Source organism: Thamnophis elegans, chromosome 10 (assembly GCF_009769535.1).
Source record: "Thamnophis elegans isolate rThaEle1 chromosome 10, rThaEle1.pri, whole genome shotgun sequence".
NCBI classification, from domain to species: domain Eukaryota; kingdom Metazoa; phylum Chordata; class Lepidosauria; order Squamata; family Colubridae; genus Thamnophis; species Thamnophis elegans.
This window is the reverse complement of record NC_045550.1, coordinates 56068608-56088623: the sequence shown is the minus strand read 5'-3', so window position 1 is coordinate 56088623 and position 20016 is coordinate 56068608. Positions and strand designations below refer to the sequence as shown.

The following is a 20016-nucleotide window of genomic DNA, read 5'->3' as shown; positions in this document are numbered from 1 at the left end:
AATGTTAGCAAAAGAAGCCACAGAGAACTGGGAAGAGAGGAAAGTGAAATTAAATGGAAATAAATTATTCCCTCTAATATATTACCTTATTTAATATATCCTTCCAAATTTACTTCTCCAAGACATTTGGTGCCCATGTGTCAGAAATCCAATGATGCAGGTTGCAGCCACTGTCATCACAGAAAAAGAAGATACGAAATGGAGAGAAAATTGCTGTCTTCCTATGGTGCCTCTTGAACTGCTCCATATTAATAGGGAGAGAACATTGGATTTAAATTTCAGAATGGTTTTGAGGCATGCAATGGTAGGGTGATTATTCTATATTGCATTTTATGGGAGAAGAACACGAATGAAAACCAGTGTGCAGCAGCTGCCAAAAAAAGCCAACACAGTTCTAGGCTGCATAAACAGAGGGATTGAATCAAGATCCCGTGAAGTGTTAATACCACTTTATAATGTCTTGGTAAGGCCACACTTGGAATACTGCATTCAGTTTTGGTCACCACGATGAAGAAAAGATGTTGAGACTCTAGAAAGAGTATAGAGAAGAGCAACAAAGATGATTAGGGGACTGGAGGCTAAAACATGAAGAACGGTTGCAGGAACTGGGTATGTCTAGTTTAATGAAAAGAAGGACAAAGGGAGACATGATAGCAGTGTTCCAATATCTCTGGGGTTGCCACAAAGAAGAGGGAATCAAGCTATTATCCAAAGCACCTGAAGGCAAGACAAGAAGCAATGGGTGGAAACTAATCAAGGAGAGAAGCAACTTAGAACTGAGGAGAAATTTCCTGACAGTTAGGACAATTAATCAGTGGAACAACTTGCCTCCAGAAGTTGTGAATGCCCCAACACTGGAAGTCTTTAAGAACATGTTGGATAGCCATTTGTCTGAAGTGATGTAGGGTTTCCTGCCTGGACAGGGGGTTGGACTAGAAGACCTCCAAGGTCTCTTCCAACTCTGTTATTCTATTGTATTGTATTCTGAACCTGAAAATAAACCTGTTGCATCCATAAAGTATTCTGCAGTCCACTTCTCATGCGATTCCCTTCCATAAAGCAAGAATTAAGAGCAGAAATTATTTCCATTTTAACATGATTTTTCTGCTTAATTTTTTTCACAATTTTCTTGGTGGATGGATCCAAGCGAATCTGAAACTCTTCAGAGCTGTGCAAGTAAAACATTGAGAAAGGAGTTTTTAAAATTTCTTTGGGGAAATCGCCTTTTCTCCCTGACTGAGGGATATGAAAATCATACTCTTTGTCTTATCGCTGGGAGAAAATGTTTCTAATGGTCCATTCAGTTCATCCATCATATGTTCAAAGAAGTCTCTTTGGGAATCTTCGTCAAAGAGTAGCATTTAATCGTGCTCCAACAATGAACATGAGGAGAAGAGAATGCATAGCCTATGAAGCTGTTATGGGCATAGATCAGTGGTGGGTTTCAAACATATTTAGAACCTCTTCTGTAGGTGTGGCCTGCTTTGTGGGAGTGGCTTGCTGGCCATGTGTCCAGGTGGGAGTGGCTTTCCAGCCATGTGTGAGTGGGAGTGGCTTGGCAGTCATATGACTGGGTGGGCGTGGCCAACTTGTAAAATGTGGTGAAACTCACTCACTGAAACTCTTTCTTAGCAACCAAAATGTTGGTTCAGGAACTCTGGCATTGAAACACGCAAATCTTAAAGCTGTCACGTTACAAGACCCTTGTACCCTTAACCCTTTAGAAAAAATAAACCAGGGGTGTTCAAACTTGACAGCTTTAAGACTTGTGGACTTCAACTCCCAGAATTCCTCCTCCAGTCATGTTGGCTCAGGAACTCTGGCATTGAAGTGTGCAAGTCTTAAAGCTGTCAAGTTACAAGACCCTTGGACCCCTAACCCTTTAGGGAAAAACCCCAGGAGTGTTCAAACTTGACAGCTTTAAGACTTTAAGGTTTAGATAGGACTCTTAGAGGCGGGCGAGGCGATTGGTGAGCCAGCCAATCAGTGAGTGGTGGGCGGGGCAAGCGTGGTGCAGATGGACAGGGAGGGGGAGCTGGAACCGGTTCTAAACGGCACGGTAGATTTGTGGAACCTTTTCTATAGAAGAGGTTAGAACTGGCAGGAACCCACCCCTGGTATAGATATCTAAAACTCCAAACATCAAAGGCCTTCTAGATAACAGCTTTCCCTGCTACTTTTCCACACAGACCTTATTCAGTGTCACGAAAAGGAAATTTGACACTTCTAATCAGATGACGGATCCTAGAACTGTGATGGTGAACCTATGACATACGTGCCAGAGGTGGCATGTAGAGCCCTCTCTGTGGGCACACCAGCCATCGCCCAGCCCAGCTGTACCATGCATGCATGCACACCTCCTGCCGGCCAACTGGTCTTCATGGAGGGGGGGGACAGGGCACATGCACAGGGGGCACTCCCAAGTTCATTGTCTTAGCTACTGAGCCACCACATCCATTAAAACTTTGGCCATAGGTAAGCCCATATCTCTGAATTTTAACTCCTTGCATAAAGGCTACGAGGTTAACATATTAACTTCTCCTTCAAGGTTATATAGTAAGCACAGTATGTTTATCTATGCAAAACCTTGATCATACTATATTTCATTTCATCCCTGAATGTGATTTACTTATTATCAAACTAAAAATAAGTCAGTGTTTTCACTCTGTTTCATGTTTCAGCTTTCTTTCTTTTCTTTTTTTGAAGCTTTGCAGCAAAGGTGCAGCTTTAGGGAAGCCCTTTGAAGCCTGTCCAAGAGATATTTCAAGTATTGCCAGTTTTATTGAAACCAAGCTTGTAATCTGCTACTTGAAGATGAGAAAACCTGATCTTGCTCTGAATCATTCGCACAGGTAAAAAAACAAAATGCCATGATGCATTTTTCTTTCTTTCTTTAGATAAACCCTCCAACACATACTTGTAAATGGATGCTGAAAGCTCAGATGTGTGTATGTGTGTGTGTGTGTGCAAGCATGTGTGAAAAGTTGTCTAAGATCACGCATGACCTCGCGATCCAACAAATACAGTGCTGCGTTGTCTACCCTGATTGTCTTTACTGCCTAGGAAATGTCAAATGACTTTTATTCATCCCTAACCAGAATGAAAGTATAGTTAAACTCGTCTTCAGCACACCAAGCTAGGTCAAACTATGTTAAAGTTTTGCTCTTTGGTTTGTAGATTTGAGAGAAGTGTGGATCAAAACAATGGGAGTAGAACCAATACCGTATATTGAAAGTACAGGGGAGGCTTTCTTTGAGCCTCTGGGAGGGCGAAAACTGCTTCTCTGGGCTCCGGAGGCCGGAAACAGGCCCATTTCCAGACTTCCGGAATCTCCAGTAAGCCTGTTTCCCCCCTCCCCCAGCTTCCACACTTACCTGGCCGTGGAGACTCCTGGGAGGGGTGGGCGTGGCCAGCCAGGGGTGGCATTTCAGGGTTCACCAAACTGGGCAGAATCCTAGGTAGAGGATCGCCTGAACCCGTCTGAACCCCCAATACCCTGCCCCTGCTTATGACCGTTTTTCATACTTACAACCTTTGTAGCATCCCCATGATCATGTGATCAAAATTCTGACTCATACTTATGACCGTTTCTGTATCCCAAGGTCATGTGATCCCCTTTTGCAACCTTTTGACCAGCAAAATCAATGGGGAGTGTCAGATTCACTTAACAACTGTGCTACTAACTTATCAATTTCGGTGATTCATTTAACAACTGTGGCAGAAAAGGTTGTAAAAGGGGGCAAAACTCACTTAACAAATGTCTCACTTAACAACAGAAATTTTGAGCTCAATTGTGGTCGTAGGTTGAGGATTCTCTGGATCTAGATGAATACTAAGTAGCAACATCTAGATAGAAAATAGTTTAGTGCTTGTCCAGATTGTTGAAGACCATAGATGGTAGCTATAGACTGCATTTTCCCCATCTTTCATTCAAGTAGCATTCATTGGTCCTGATCATGCTACAAATCCATGCAGTTTTATTGAACTAATGTGAAGTATACCTTTACTCAAGTTCTATCCTTCACAAACCTAACATCCACGTGGGATATGTGGCTATGTTAGTATCTCTAGATCATAAGATCTGGGAAGTGATCCCAGATAGCAATAGCAATCGTGCTTAGACTTATATACTGCTCCAGAGCACTTTTACAGCCCTCTCTAAGTAGTTTACCGAGTCAGCATATTGCCCCCAACAATCCAGGTCCTCATTTTACTAACCTTGGGAGGATGGAAGGCTGAGTCAACCTTGAGCCTGGTGAGATTTGAATTGCCAAATTGCAAGCAGCTGGCAGTCAGCTGCAGTACTGCACTCTAACCACTGCGCCTCCACCACACTTCATATTTTTGAGAGGTGATTCTGATCTGGCTGCTATGTTAGAGAATTTATAACTTACCCTAAGGCAGAGGAATCTGAAGAACTGTCTTTTCTATCTTACTTCTTAGAGGACGCCATGGCATCAATTGGTAAAATACCTGAGATTGTTATTAGTTGCTGCCAGCTCTCCTTGAGTTCCCTAAAAGATATACTATTCATATTATTTGATTGATTGTTTGTTTGTTTGTTTGTTTACCATATGACATATCATACATGGACTTTGCAATATATATATAAACATTTCTTCAAGATGTAAAAATATGAATGTTAAAAAGACCTATATTCAGCATACCAGTGTCTAGGCCAGGGGTATCAAGCTCATGTCATCACAGTGGCATCATGTGATGTATCCGGATTTTTTCCCCTTCACTAAACCGGGCATGGGCGTGGCCAGCCCACGATACATCTTGCCCACAAGCTGGGAGTTTGACAGTCCTGGTCTAGGCCATCTAGCCATTAAAGCACAGCATCGCTTATATTAAAAAAAATCAGATACTGGCCCAATATATGTTCTCAGCTTATAGCCAGTCACAATGTGATCTATAGTGGGATGTAGACCCTGCAGTCACACTGAGGGGAGACTATTATGCCCCATTTATACAGTGAGAATAGTATAAACTATACACTGATATTTTTTCCTTCCTTCCTTCCTTCCTTCCTTCCTTCCTTCCTTCCTTCCTTCCCTTCCCTTCCCTTCCTTCCTTCCCTCCCCCTTCCTTTCCTCCCTCCCTCCTCCCTTCCTTCTTTCCCTCCTTCCTTCCTTCCCTCCTTCCTTCCTTCCCTTCCTTCCCTTCCTTCCCTTCCTTCCCTTCCTTCCCTTCCCTTCCCTCCTTCCTTCTTTCCTTCCCTTCCTTCCCTTCCTTCCCTCCCTCCCTCCTTCCTTCCCTTCCTTCCTCCCTGTTGGGCATATCAAACAAAGCAATGGCTTACAACTATCCACTATTTCTAAGAATCTGTACAGGGGCCCCCAAGGTATTTTTTGAAATAAACTTGATGCTGAAAGTTGAAGCTTAATTGTGCAACTTTGCAACTTCCTATTTTATTTCTTTTTAATTAAAGTCAGGTGGGGCATGGAAGGATTTGATCAATGCTTGGATGACCACCTGTGCATTGCAGAACATGCAGTGAGCAATGGGTTGGATATGGCAAGTTAACTCCCCTCCCTTCTTGTATTCCTCCAAGAAGAAAATAAATTGAATTTAATTCACCTAAGCTTTCTTGCCTTCCCAGAATGAACCATTTCTGTAATGAACGATATGCTACAGAGTCTGTCAAAACTTCTCAACACCACTGGAATATTTCATGCATGCAAAGCAGCTCTTTAACTTTAAGCAATACTTTTGAAAATACCTGGGTTTGAAGGGGAAGTGATATGATATGGCTGTTTCGCCCACCCTAAAGATAGATCATAAATTAAACTACAGCTATTTGACTTTGTCGCAAAATAGTAGTCACCCAGATGTCACTTACCTGGGAAAGTAGCTGTGTAGCTAGAACAGAAATTAAAACTCATTTCATTCTCTTATACAAAGAACCTTCTGGAAGACGAATGGCTGCTTTAAGTATGCCACTGTTTCTTAATTACTGGGATAGGAAATATTGTACAAATTACTCAAGTGATCTTTTTATTAACTTACTTATAGTTGGGTGAGCCACAATTTGGATGATAATACTTGTTATACATTATGTTCATTACGCTGTATAGATACTTGTGGCTCATATTTCACAAGCTGAGAAAAGTCTTTTGTATGCATGAATACAATTCGTGAAGTAATAAAAGTAAGCATTAAAAATCTACATTCACATGGAGAGATGTCCTTCCAGCCTTATCTGACCCTGATTTTTCCTAATATCTGATATAATTAGGGTTGTTTTTACACCAAGCAAAATTTCCTCAGCATACATCCTAAAAAATATTTATTTTAAACGCAGAATAAATGTTATTAGAGCCAAACCAGCAATCTCAGCAGTTGGGTGAAATATATGTTATGGTATATATATGGAATCTATCTTAGGAAATGAAGATGAGACGCTGTCTAGGGATTGATCAGATAAATGGGGAGGGGGACCCCACAGTTGCATAGCAAGCCAAGAAAAAAAAACAGACAGGACCCTCCCTAATTTAGCAGAATGTAAAAAGAAACAGTGGGAGATTTGTATGTTCAAATTTGCATGCTTGTGTTAATGGAATCGTATAATAGAGTAGAATTAGCTCTTCTGGTTAGGTTTCCTGTCTACTTGGGAAAGCTACAGAATGCAAGTAACAATGCCAAATATGCAATTAATATTGCACACTATCCAATTAATATTGTCAGGAATGAACTTACCAGCTCTGTGGTCCATCAATAGTAACTCACTGTTAAAAGCATCTGGGTTCAGATGAAAGGACAAGGGAACAGAAAGGATCCTTGCAGACTCTGCTGCAGACCATAAAACCAGTCAGAAGAAGTGAGCAAAGATTTATTAAAGTAGATACCGGACAGTATCTGAAGTAGATACCTGAACTCTCAAAAAAGCATGAAATGGTTGTGATGGGAGACTTCTGTTACTCAGCTATCTATTGGAAAATGAATTCTGTCAAACAATTCAAGATGCTAGATGAATTCTTGACATTTTTTTTCTTTTGAAGTTTTATTTAGAGACTAAAGGGTCTCCTATCTTGGATTTAGTCTTTAGTATCAGGGATAAGTTTATTGAAGATATTAAAATAATGGGTATTTTGATACAAGGGACCATGCATTCTTAGGTTTCTTGACTCTTGATCAACAGATCAACCAACTCCAACCATGGTTTTTAGAAAGGTCAGATTCTCATAAACTAGGATAAATAGTAAGGAAGTTGCCGTGGGAAGAAACATTAATATGTGAAGGTGTTGCAGTCAATTTGCAAATACAAAAAACAGAATATCAGAATTGGAAGGGACCTTGGGGGTCTTCTAGTCCAACCCCCTGCAAGAAATCCTACACCACTTCAGACAAATGGTTATCCAATCTCTCCTTAAAAACTTCCAGTGTTGGAGCATTCACAACTTCTGGAGGCAAGTTGTTCCACTAATTAATTGTTCTAACTGTCAGGATATTTCTCCTTAGTTCTAAGTTGCTTCTCTCCTTGATTAGTTTCCACCCTCAGATGCTTTGGAGGATAGCTTGACTCTCTCTTCTTTGTGACAGCCCCTACGGTATTGGAAATTATTGACCACTATCTGAATATGAGCCAGCAGAATGAGAGAGCTTCTAGAATGACTAATACCGTTCTGAGCTACATTGGGAGAAACTTTATATCTACGTAGAGGTGATATTCAACCAGTTCAGACCAATTACCCCGAACTGGTAGTGGAAATCGCGGATGGGCCTGCCTACCTGCCCCAGCTCTATGCTGTCCTATTTAGGCAGATTTTGAGGCTGGGTGCACGCACAGAAGCGAACTGGTGGTAACAAAATGTGAAAGTCTCCACTGTTTCTAAGATATCTGAAGTACTTATCTCCCTCTACTCTGCACAGGTGAGTCCATACCCCAGATTTCCAAAAGAATATTGACAGGTTAGAGTGAGTTCAGAGGACAATGACAAAGATGAGGACAAGCCTAATGTCAGGGAAGGCTAAGAAAATCTGGGATATTCAAACCCCTCCGAAGACTCAGTTTCATTGTTCAGGTATATAAAGGATGCCATAGGATACATCATGAGGAGCTATATTTCACTGCCATAGAAACCAGAAATAATAATGGGTGTAAGTTGCAGCTACCTATATTTAGTTTAAATATAAGAGGGGGGGTGTGAATTTCTGTCAGTAAGATGTATATAAAGTGGCACAGCCTATCTACAGAGGCTGGAAGTTCTCACTCCCTGGAGGTTTTTCAGAAGAGGCTCTTAAGGATGTTTCATTGGTTTTCTTTCACACTACAGAGGGCTGAACTCAAGGGTGCTTGTGGTTCCTTCCAAATTTAGAGCGCTTTGATTTTATTATCCTTACTGAAAATAAATGCAGCTGTAAAGAGTAGAAAGTCAGAAGACTTTGTAGAAAATGGGGGAAACAAAAGAACTGAAGCAGCTTCTTGGAGGAGAAACACAACATTTTCCAAGGAAATGCACCCTTGGAGTAAGAACATAAGCAATGTCCATCTAGTCCAGCTGCCTGTTGTCACATTGGCCAACCAACTGTAGCAGGAAGCCTACTAGTCTCCTAGCAGATGGCCTTCAGAGGGAGCCACACTGCCATTAAAGCTAATAGCCGTTGATTCCCATTTGTTGTTAGTTGCGAAGTCATGTCCGACCTATCACGACTCCATGGACAATGTTCCTCCAGGCCTTCCTGTCCTCTACCATCATCTGGAGTCCATTTAAGCTCACTCCTACTGCTTCGGTGAATCCATCCAGCCACCTCATTCATTGTCACCCGTTTCTTCTTTTGCCCTCAATCTTTCCCCGCATTAGGCTCTTCTCCAGTGAGTCCTTCCTTCTCATTAGGTGGACAAAGTATTGGAGTTTCATCTTCAGGATCTGGCCTTCTAAAGAGCAATCAGGGTTGATCTCATCTAGGACTGCCTGGTTTGATCGCCTTGCAGTCCAAGGGACTCGCAGGAGTCTTCTCCAGCACCAGAGTTCAAAGGCCTCAATTCTTTGGTGCCCAGCCTTTCTTATGGTCCAACTTTCACAGCCATACATGGCAACTGGGAAAACCATAGCCTTGACTATACACACTTTTCTTGGCAGGGTGAGATCTCTGCTTTTTGATTCCCATAGCTTCCATCAATTAATCCAATCCTTTTTTTAAAGCCGGAGAAGCAGTAACCAGCACCGCATCTCAAGATGTCCCCAAGATGAAATAGAAAGGAAGGGCAATCTCTGTCAATCTTACATGCCCAAAAATTTGCATAAGGAATTAATTCTGTATCAGCAGTTAAAAGTTGGATAGAATTTTTTAAAGTGTATTTCTAGGCTTAAAATCAACAGATGAAAAGGTATGTCAATCATATCCTTACTCATATCATCTTTTTTCTGGCAAAGCTTCTAATGTTGTTCCCTCTTGGCTAGTTTATTTTTCTTCTCCTTGACTAACTTACCTCGCTCCCTCTTGGTTAGCTTTCCTTTCAAACAGAGGAGATTGCTCCCATTTTCTCTTGGATATTTGTTAAAGCTTTGATGCTCCTTAGAGATAGTTGCATTTTAATCTGCTTTTTTTTAAAAAAAAATTATTCCTTTGCTTTTTATAGTGGTTTTGGTAATTTGTTGAATACTGCAGTTGCAACACCCTGTAGATTTAAGATTTAAGATTTAATTTATTTGTATGCCGCCCTTCTCCGGGAGGGACTCAGGGCGGCGAACAACTCAAAAGGGGAAAGGGGATACAAACACAATACACGTAATTAAAATACACAAGAGTCATACAGCCATACAAGTCGAGAGGGGAGGGGAACTCATCAACCCCAGGCCTGCCAGCATAGCCAGGTTTTGACGGCTTTCCGGAAGGCCTGGAGAGGGGTGAGGGTCCGAATCTCCGCAGGGAGTTCATTCCAAAGGGCCGGAGCTGCAACAGAGAAGGCCCTCCCCCGGGTGGTAGCCAGATGGCATTGGCTGGTAGATGGAACCCGGAGGAGGCCGACCCTGTGCGATCTAACAGGTCTGTGGGAGGTAATTGGCAGCAGGCGGCCTCTCAAGTACCCAGGTCCAATACCATGAAGGGCTTTATAAGTTACGACTAGCACTTTGAAGCGTATCCAGAGACCGATCAGTAACCAGTGCAGCTCGCGGAGGATAGGTGTAACATGGGTGTACCGAGGTGCACCCACAATCGCTCGCGTGGCTGCATTCTGGACGAGTTGTAGTCTCCGAATGCTCTTCAAAGGCTGCCCCATGTAGAGCGCATTGCAGTAGGTAGATATCAAGGACTGTCAGTATTCCATACTTGGAATACTGCATCCAGTTCTAATCACCACAATACAAAAAAAGATGTTGAGACTCTGGAAAGAGTGTATAGAAGAACAACAAAAATGATTAGGGGGATGCAGGCTTAAACATACAAAGAACAGTTATAGGAATTGGGTATGTCCAGTCTAATGAAAAGAAAGGTAAGGGGGTACGTGATAGCACTGTTCCAATATTTGAGGGCTCCTACAAACTCGAGATAATTTAGAATAGAATAGAGCTGGAAGAGACCTCAGAGGTCTTCTAGTCCAGCCCCCTGCTCAAGCAGGAGAACTGATTCTGTTTCCTAGAAGTGACTGTCTATTTCTAAAGCACCAAAAGACAAGGCAAGAAACAATGGTTGGAAACTAACCAAGGAGAGAAGCAACCTAGAACTAAGGAGAAACTTCCTAATGGTGAGAACAATTAACCAATGACATTTCCTAATGGTGAGAGCAATTAACCAATCAGAAGTTGTGAGTGCTCCAGAACTGAAGGCTTTCACAAAGAGATTGGACCAACATTTGTCTGCAATGATATAAAGTTTCCTGCTCAAGCAAGGGGTTGGATTAGAAGACCTCTGAGATCCCTTCCAATTCTATTATTCGAAGTTTGCAGGAGTGTAGAATAAAAGAGTAAAAAAAGTTACAATGGTAGCTGTAACAGTAGGATCGGAGTTCCCTGTATGCTATGTATATAGAGAATCACAAAATTTAGCAGACAATCATTAGAAACAGATAAATGCTGCTCATGTGGCTGGTGAACCCAGAAAAGAATAAAATGAATTCTTCCATGCATTCCAATGAAAGCAAAATGGGTTGTTCTCCTCCCTCCAGGCTGTACCGTAAGACAAGTAGGAGCATCAGATGAAGACCACTAGCATTTATCTTTCCCCAATAAAATTGGGGAAATGTACACTATTGAATGCTACATTCAAATAGTGGTGGTTATGTTTGAAAAGACAGCTAACCCCGAGGACATCCTCATTTGAAAATTATGGCGATTTACTTGGCCATCAAGTGAAAACAAGGTGATATTTTTTAATGATTCTTAGCCAGATTATTAATACCTACTGTTAGGAATATGATTCTAACGGTTTGGTTGGCAATATATAAATCATGTAACAATGTTGTACCTGTTTCTTTAATTCATACTGTAAAATGTGATTGGTTGCTGTTTTCCTCAATCGGCCATAAGAGGGAGCCAGAATGACTGTTAGCTCTCTGTTTTGTTAGATGCTAGGCTGATCTGATCTGAGTGCCGTGAGCTATTGTAAGTTTTGCAACTGTTAGCAAACTTTGAGTACTGAACTGATTATATGATACTGGACTATGTTATTTGGATTATCCCTTAACTGAAAGACATTGATGAGTGAGTGAATTAGTGTATGACTTGGACTGTTTGATGGACTCTGATACCTCTATTTCCACGAAAGTAAAAGCCTATTTAAACTGCAGTCTCTCTGTATGCTGGTTTGTGTGTTCTCCAACACAACTCTCACAACGCTTGGCTGAACGTACTCGCTCTCCCAATGGGGAGCTTACCTAACACCTACACAATATTAGGAGATAATGTACAGAAAGATGTTTTGTGTTAGAAGATATTACAAATGTTAGGAAATTGATTTTTTTAAAAAATCCACTGCGTTAGAAACTGGACAGACTGGAATACTGTGCTATCATTGTAAAACACAATGTGACTAACATCTTTAGTGATATAAACAAAATTCCTCTGAACAAAATCAGAGGAATTCTTGAGCGGCTGCCTATAAGACCAATTGCCGAATTAACTCTGTCATTGAGGAGTCTTGGGTGCTCTCTGAGCTTGGGTGCTTTCTTGCATACATTACCCAAACTAGGTTATATCATCAGTGCTAGTGATGATTTTACTTAGCTTGGGTAATGAAATGTCTACAAGAAAACAACTAAGCTCAGAGAACACCAGGACCCCGAGTTTCAACCCTGAGTTACAAATATTCTCCTTTATTGATTACTACCTGGATACCCATGCTTCATGACAAAACTATGTGATTGGGTTATGCAGGAGAAATTCAGTTCACCATCTGTTGGCTCAGTGGTGGTCAGTGATTGAAACACATAAGGGAATATCGCTCTGGTTGCCTTGAGTCCAGAAGTAATTTCATAGGTGGAAGGCAGATACATTTTGGTGAGGTACCGACATTTAGTACTGTAAGGAGCCCCAGACCACTCCTGAGTGAAGGAGTGGAACGTCTGCCAGTTTGAACTGAGGTAACGGAATGTGAGCAACTGGCAGTTGGAACAGAGTTCTTTTCAGGAGGGGAGGGGGAGTAGAATGTCTAACTCCTTAACATCAGAGTGCATTAATATAAGGCAACTGGCAGTTGGAACAGAGTTCTTTTCAGATGGGGAGGGAGAGTAGAACTCTTTAGCATCAGACCATGTTAATTACTGTATAAGATATACTAATGATCTGATAGTCATTGCGGAAAATCCTTTCTTAGCAAGCACCTAAAGCTAAGAGGAACATATGTGCCAAATTTCAAGTTTGTAGGCCATACAGTTCTGGAGATTTCATGATGAGTAAGTGGCATTTGCCATATATATAACATATATATATATACACACATGCATACATACATACATATACATATACATATACATATACATATACATATACATACATACATACATACATACATACATAATTGCTTAACCTATTGTGTTGAGCAATTCAGCTTCTGGAAACAACAGTAGAAGCTTGGACCTTTCTTTAAAGAAAACCATGGATTTAGAACTAGGTTCTTCATGTATCAGAATGGTAAATGACACAGATACCAATAATAATGTTAGGATGATATGTTTATTAGAACCATCCAATCTTCAAGTTCTGGTATTCTTTACTGGGTAGCAGTTAAACAAAGAAGGGTGGAAAGAAGAACATTTGGTCCGTATTTAAGCCATACATTTGCATTAAGTATAACCTTAAAGTAGAATGGTATGATGCTTTTCATTTAAAAATAGAGCTTTCTCCACAAGCTCTTTGGAATAAAGACAGAAACATTATTTGATCTCCCTTTTCCAAATATAAAAACAGCTGCTGCCTCCTGATCTGTTTGCAGCTTTAGTTGAAGCACACAAATTTCCTTGAGAGATGAAAAGGCTATCTCGGATAGTCAATATGGCTCCATTTCAGAAGTGATATTCAGTCAGTTCTCTCTGGTTTGGACGAAACAGTAGCGGTGGCTGCAGGAGGCTCTGCTCACCTGCCCCGACGTAATGCACAACCTTCTGCGCATGCGCGCGTGCTCACATTTGCAAACCAGTAGGGAAGGTAATTGAATCCCACCACTGCTCCATTTCCTTTTTATGAGAATTGGATAATAAAGATTGTAACAGTTCATCGTTGGAGGGCAAATTTCGATATAACCTGAATTTGAAAGTTTTGGAGGAAACATTATTTACAAGCTAGACCTTTCTTCTTCCTTGTCATAATACCTAAAATATCCAGATATGCTTTTCTCAAAAGGAACTGGACTTTCTTTGTGTTTTCTTTGAAGATGTTTCGTTTCTCATCCAAGAAGCATCTTCAGGTCTTCAGAACTGAAGAAGCTTCTTGGAGGAGGAGAAAAAACCTCTTCAAGGAAAAAACAAAGAAAGCCCAGTTGCCTTTAAAAAAGCACCTTTGGGACAGCCATCAGCTGGATGACTGAGAATCTCCAGACTAAAATAGTATTCATCTTTGTAAATATGCTTAGAAAAGAGCAGACTTCACTGCCAACTTCACTCTCTCACAGAAACTCACTTTTCCATAACTCACAATGTCATATCCCTAATAATTACCTGCCTTACATGATTTGGCACAGGGTCCTGGAGAAAACATCTCTGAAAATGATTTTACAATCCTAGTAAATATATACAGGAAGAAGCCTTTTTTTAAAATTAGGAGTGACAGACCTTGGGTCTGTATATATTGGGTCTCTACCTCTATTATTATTATTTTATCACAACAACAGAATTGTATCACAGCGGCCAGTTGTTTCGCCGGATTTGGCATTGATTACTAGTCGGGCCCCACCCAGGGGCCTAGGACGTCATAACATATTTTTGTAATATGCATGCAGATCCAAGCAATGCGGCTTTTTGCATTTGACTGATGGTGATTTTGTCAATTTTTAACTGTTTTAAATGTAATTCAAGTGAAAACAGTTAAAAATTGACAAAATTGCCATCCAAAATACCTAGAAAGCAACAGGGTTGGGAAAATAGAACATTTTTATGAAGTTTGCATATATGGAATATTCCTATAACCACCCCTAGCTGCACCAGCAGCTAGTGTGGAACTACAGAACAATAAAATTATCTGCTACAATGTCCTACCTGTCAATGAATATTTCAGCTTCAACCACAACAACACACAAGCACACAACAGATACAAACTTATGGTAAACCGCTCCAAAATTGATTGCAGAAAATACGACTTCAGCAACAGAGTGGTCAATGCCTGGAATGCTCTACCTGACTCAGTGGTTTCTTCCCCAAACCCCAACAACTTTAACCTTAGACTGTCTACTGTTGACCTCACCCCATTCCTAAGAGGTCTTTAAGGGGTGTGCATAAGCCCACCAACGTGCCTACCGTTCCTGTCCTAATATATATATATATATATATATATATATATATATATATATATATATATATATATATATATATATATATATATATATATATATATTATATTTATATTTATATTTATATTTATATTTATATTTATATTTATATTTATATATATTTATATTTATATTTATATTTATATTTATATTTATATTTATATTTATATTTATATTTATATTTATATTTATATTTATATTTATATTTATATTTATATTTATATTTATATTTATATTTATATTATTATATTTATATTTATATTTATATTTATATTTATATTTATATTTATATTTATATTTATATTTATATTTATTATTTATATTTATATTATTTATATTTATATTTATATTTATATTTATATTATTTATATTTATACTTATATTTATACTTATATTTATACTTATATTTATATTTATATTTATATTTATATTTATATTTATATTTATATTTATATTTATATTTATATTATTTATATTTATATTATTTATATTTATATTATATTTATATTTATATTTATATTTATATTTATATTTATATTTATATTTATATTTATATTTATATTTATATTATTTATATTTATATTATTTATATTTATATGATAATTACAACCCCGGTATGCCCAAATATGGGAGGAAGATCACTACTTCCATTCTCTGTCCTTCGGCTCGTCACAAGAGACCATCCAGGCAGAAACCCAATATTTTTACTGTTGCCTTTTTGTTACATTTTGTTGTATTTGTGCTGATAAATAAATAAAGGGAGACTAGTATAGATCTATTTCAAGCTATTTAGCTCTCATCAGCTAGCCATACCCTTACTGGGATTTGAACCTGGGCTATATTACATACTAGGCAAACATCTTAACCATTAGGCCACAGGCTCTGATCCGTTATCAGCGAAGCCAGGGTGAAAGGTATCTATTAGATATTAGATAGATATATATATACATATACATATACATATACATATACATATACATATACATATACATATACATATACATATACATATACATATACATATATATATATCTGTTATCTAATTCATGCTTATGAAAATAAATAAATAAAAATAAATAAATAAAATTTATAATTCCAGGAGAGAATGTTTATAGAGATTTCCAGTCATTTAGGTTTCTCAAAGATGCTTTTTCAAAAGGCAACTGGACTTTGTTTCTCTTTGAAGACGTTTTGCTTCTCATCCAAGAAGCTTCTTCAGTCAGAACTGAAGTTAATATTCTCCAGGAGAGAATGTTAACTTAAATGAAGCATTTTTCATCAGCATGCATTCTTCTCATGCCTACTTTTGACCTTACATTGCCTTTGAGAAATTTAATTCCTTCTCGTGTCATATTTATGGGAACATCTGATTCTTGTTAATGAAAAGGAGAAGGGAAGCATTTGTAATATGAACGGATAGTTGGGCCACTGAAGATTTCATAGCCCATTTTAAGCTGACTGAAGCAAAAATCGTCACCTTAATTGTGATGTGTCAAAATGGTCTCCAGCTCTTGCTTGGTTGACTGGGCTGGAGACAAAATTAAAACTTAGGATCTAGGGGAAATAATCTATTGATGTTCTCTATTTAATGTGAAGAATAAAAATGATAAGATCTTCATCAATCGCAAGGAACTTTTAACAAGTCAAGACATATTGGCTAGATATCCAAAATTATGCATGCATTATGTTAACATTGATAATTAGCAATTCATCCATATAAGATCCTAATATTTTCAGCATTTCCACGTTAACAAGAGATTGAGGACATTCCCTTTTGATTCCTAATTTCAAATCTGACACTAAATAAAGTAATGAATTTGTCACTGAACAACATTGTGACAAATTCATTACTTCATTTAGTATCAGATCTGTAAGTGGGTATCGCACACCACCCAGAGTCTACTGTACAAGGACAAATCATGCATTGCAAAGATTGCTTGGAGGTGGGAGATACTTCTAATGTAATCTACAAGATCCCCTGCAGAGCCAAGGTGGCGCAGTGGTTAAATGCAGCACTGCAGGCTACTGCTAGATCAGCAGGTCAGCGGTTCAAATCTCACCGGCTCAGGGTTGACTCAGCCTTCCATCCTTCCGAGGTGGGTAAAATGAGGACCCAGATTGTTGGGGGCAATATGCTGACTCTCTGTAAACCGCTTAGAGAGGCCTGATAGGCCTATGAAGCGGTATATAAGTCTACTGCTATTTTGCCTATGTGAATATGTAGGACAGATGGGGAGGAAGCTAACCATCAGATTGCAAGAACACAAGCGAACAGTCAGGCGAGGAAACCCAAACTCACTGTGTAGCCTCACATTGCAATGAACAAGAACATGCATTCAATTCCAAAGCTACTAAAATTGTTGGCTGAGCAGATACAAAAATAGCCAGGGAAATGATTAAAGCCTGGGCATCTCGTCAGTCGACAGGAGTGTTGATTTACTACTAACTTGTGAACTAGTTACTGGCAATCAGCATCCCAATCAACAACTAAAAAGGCACACACAACCAGGCCAGAGGTGGGTTGCTAATTTTTTTACTACCAGTTCGGGCACGCTCCTGCGTGCGCTTCTGACGTAAGGACCAGTCACAAGTCACTTTTTTTAGTGCTGTTGCTAAACAAGTAGTCATAAGTCAAAGACTATCTGTATTTAATGTATTTATTTATTAAGCTTATCTACCACTATAACTGAAAGTGGTGTCAGTGACTACATTGTGAGGTTCAAACAAGTTTAGTCCTTTAGTACTTACTCCTAATGGACAGAATCTTGCCAAACTAAAGTTATAAAAGCTTCTAACTATTGGATGTATTGGACTAGTGCTCTCTGAGCTTGGATGTTTTCTTGCAGACATTTCATTACCCAAACTAGGAAGGATCATCGGTGCCAGTGAAGATGAGCTAGTGACACTAGCACTGATGATGTTACCTAGTTTGGGTAATGAAATATCTGCAAGAAAACAACCAAGTTCAGAGAGCACAAATAACCCTTCATTTCAACCCTGAGCTACAAATATTCTTCTTTATTGGTTTCATACCTTTTGCTGTGGATAAGTACACCTTCCATCTGCAGCTCGATCTGTTTTCAGTCCAACAAATAGATAGCACACATCAATGCATGTCACTTACAGTAAATCTTCCATGGAAAAAAGAAGAGTCATAAATCAAGGAAAGAAACACCAGAAATTGTATCTTCTGTAAACCAATTATAACAAGCATCCAAGAATGTAAATCAGTATGCAATAAATTCTGCAAAGGATATTTTCCTCTGCCCATAGATTTTCCTTCCTGAAGAGAGCAGGAAAATGCTAATTTTAATAAACAGGATTGTGTTTCATACACAAAGGTATTATTAGAAAGATTTATACCGATAAACGTCACAATCTACCATGAAAAGCATCTATCTAGGCTAGTCCTCCTCTCTGATTTGGGATGGCAGTGGGGTTATTGATCACTTTTACACTAAACCCTGTTTGCCCAGAGGGAAGTTATGACAGGAGACAACATCAGAGACTCAACTAATGGACAGATTCTTCATTAGAGAGAGAGAGCACCCATACTTTAGGCTAGTGTTGGCAAACCTTTTTGGCACTGAGTGCCAAAACGGGAGCATGCATGGAAGAGCAGCCAGCCAGTGCGCATGCATGTGCCAGGAAGATGGTCTTTTGGTTTCCAGCATGCACATGCGCACCAGCCACCTGGTCTTCCAGTTTCTAGCATGCACACGCATGCAAAGACCAGCTGTCTGGTTCACATGTGCATGTCAGAAACTGGAGGAGCAACAGGATGCTGCTCTTCTGGTTTCTGGTACTCCCACATGTGTGAAGACCAATTGCCCAGCATGCCAGGATCTGGAAGAGCAACAGGCAATGACTCGCATGCCCGGAGAGATGGCTCTGTGTGCCACATCCAGCACCCGTGCCATAGGTTCACCAACAGAGTGTTAGGCCTAGGATCAAATTAATCTCTACTTTGATGTCCATAAAAACTTTACCAAGGAAATAAATAGAAAATTAACTCCACAAATGGCAAAAGAAATAAGACTACAGGCCTTCTGGAAGGACACAGGTTGATATATGAAAATCGATAATAAAAAATAATAATAATATTTAAGTTTGATGATTAGTTAGTAGGAATTTAGTAACTCCTTAGATTGCTTGCTTAAATAAATAGTTGATAATGGTAACAAGGTATATTTCTATGTTGGCTGGAGGTGAGGAAGCTGGATATAAGTAATAAATGATTTTGTTACAAACATTAATGATAATAATATCAATGATGAAATGATAAGACTTATAGTTAATGACATATACATGTACTGGCTTAATATAAGGAATTTGGATAGAAATTGCAAATAATTATTTGGGGGGGGAAAGTTTAGAAATTTAAATAATTAATTTTTATTTTGAATATGTTATAAAGGTATAATGTTATTGGATATATGAAAGTAGATAACAAAAAATTTAACTAAGTTTTATAATTAGTAAGTAGTAATTCAGTAATTTATAGATGGTTATGTTAAAAAATAATTGACAAGGGCAATACATATATGTTGGTTTGATGAGAAGAAAATAGATATAACAATAAAGGATTTTTTGTTAACCAATATTAATTATAACAAATAACAATGGAATGATAAGGATAAGGGATACAGTTAATGATACATACATATACTATCATAACAAAAGGAACGTGGACACAAATTGTAAACAGTGATTTGAGGGGAGAAAAGGGCTTAGATATTTTGTCAACTAATTTTTGTTTAGAATGTGTTATAAAGGTTTAAGGCTATTGGATGACTTTGTTATAATTAATGAAATGCCATTAGGTGGTTGTGTTTTTTTAACTATGGATTATTCTAGGCAAAAGGACATTAAAACAATTTCAGTTAAATGAAAACTATGATATGTTGAAAGTAAGACTCATTAAGAACTTTGATATTCGATATGAATGTAAGTAATGATTCTGGAAGAGATGCACGAAAGCTAATTGTAACCAATTGACACACTTTCTACAAGATGTAATGTAAGATGATCATTTTTGTGTGTTGTTTGTTTAGTAAAAATAAAAAAAATTGTTTATAAAAAAATAATAAT

The 20016-nt window shown here is 38.7% G+C and overlaps 1 protein-coding gene across 1 annotated transcript in view; it reads left to right on the top strand.

Annotated features, from left to right (window-relative positions):
- SPATA16 (spermatogenesis associated 16) overlaps positions 1–20016 on the top strand; it is a 207455-nt gene that overhangs the window by 40481 nt on the left and 146958 nt on the right. Inside the window, exon 2 of the mRNA XM_032224818.1 lies at positions 2707–2852. Coding sequence (XP_032080709.1) covers positions 2707–2852 — 146 coding nt within the window. The remainder of the gene's footprint in view (positions 1–2706; positions 2853–20016) is intronic.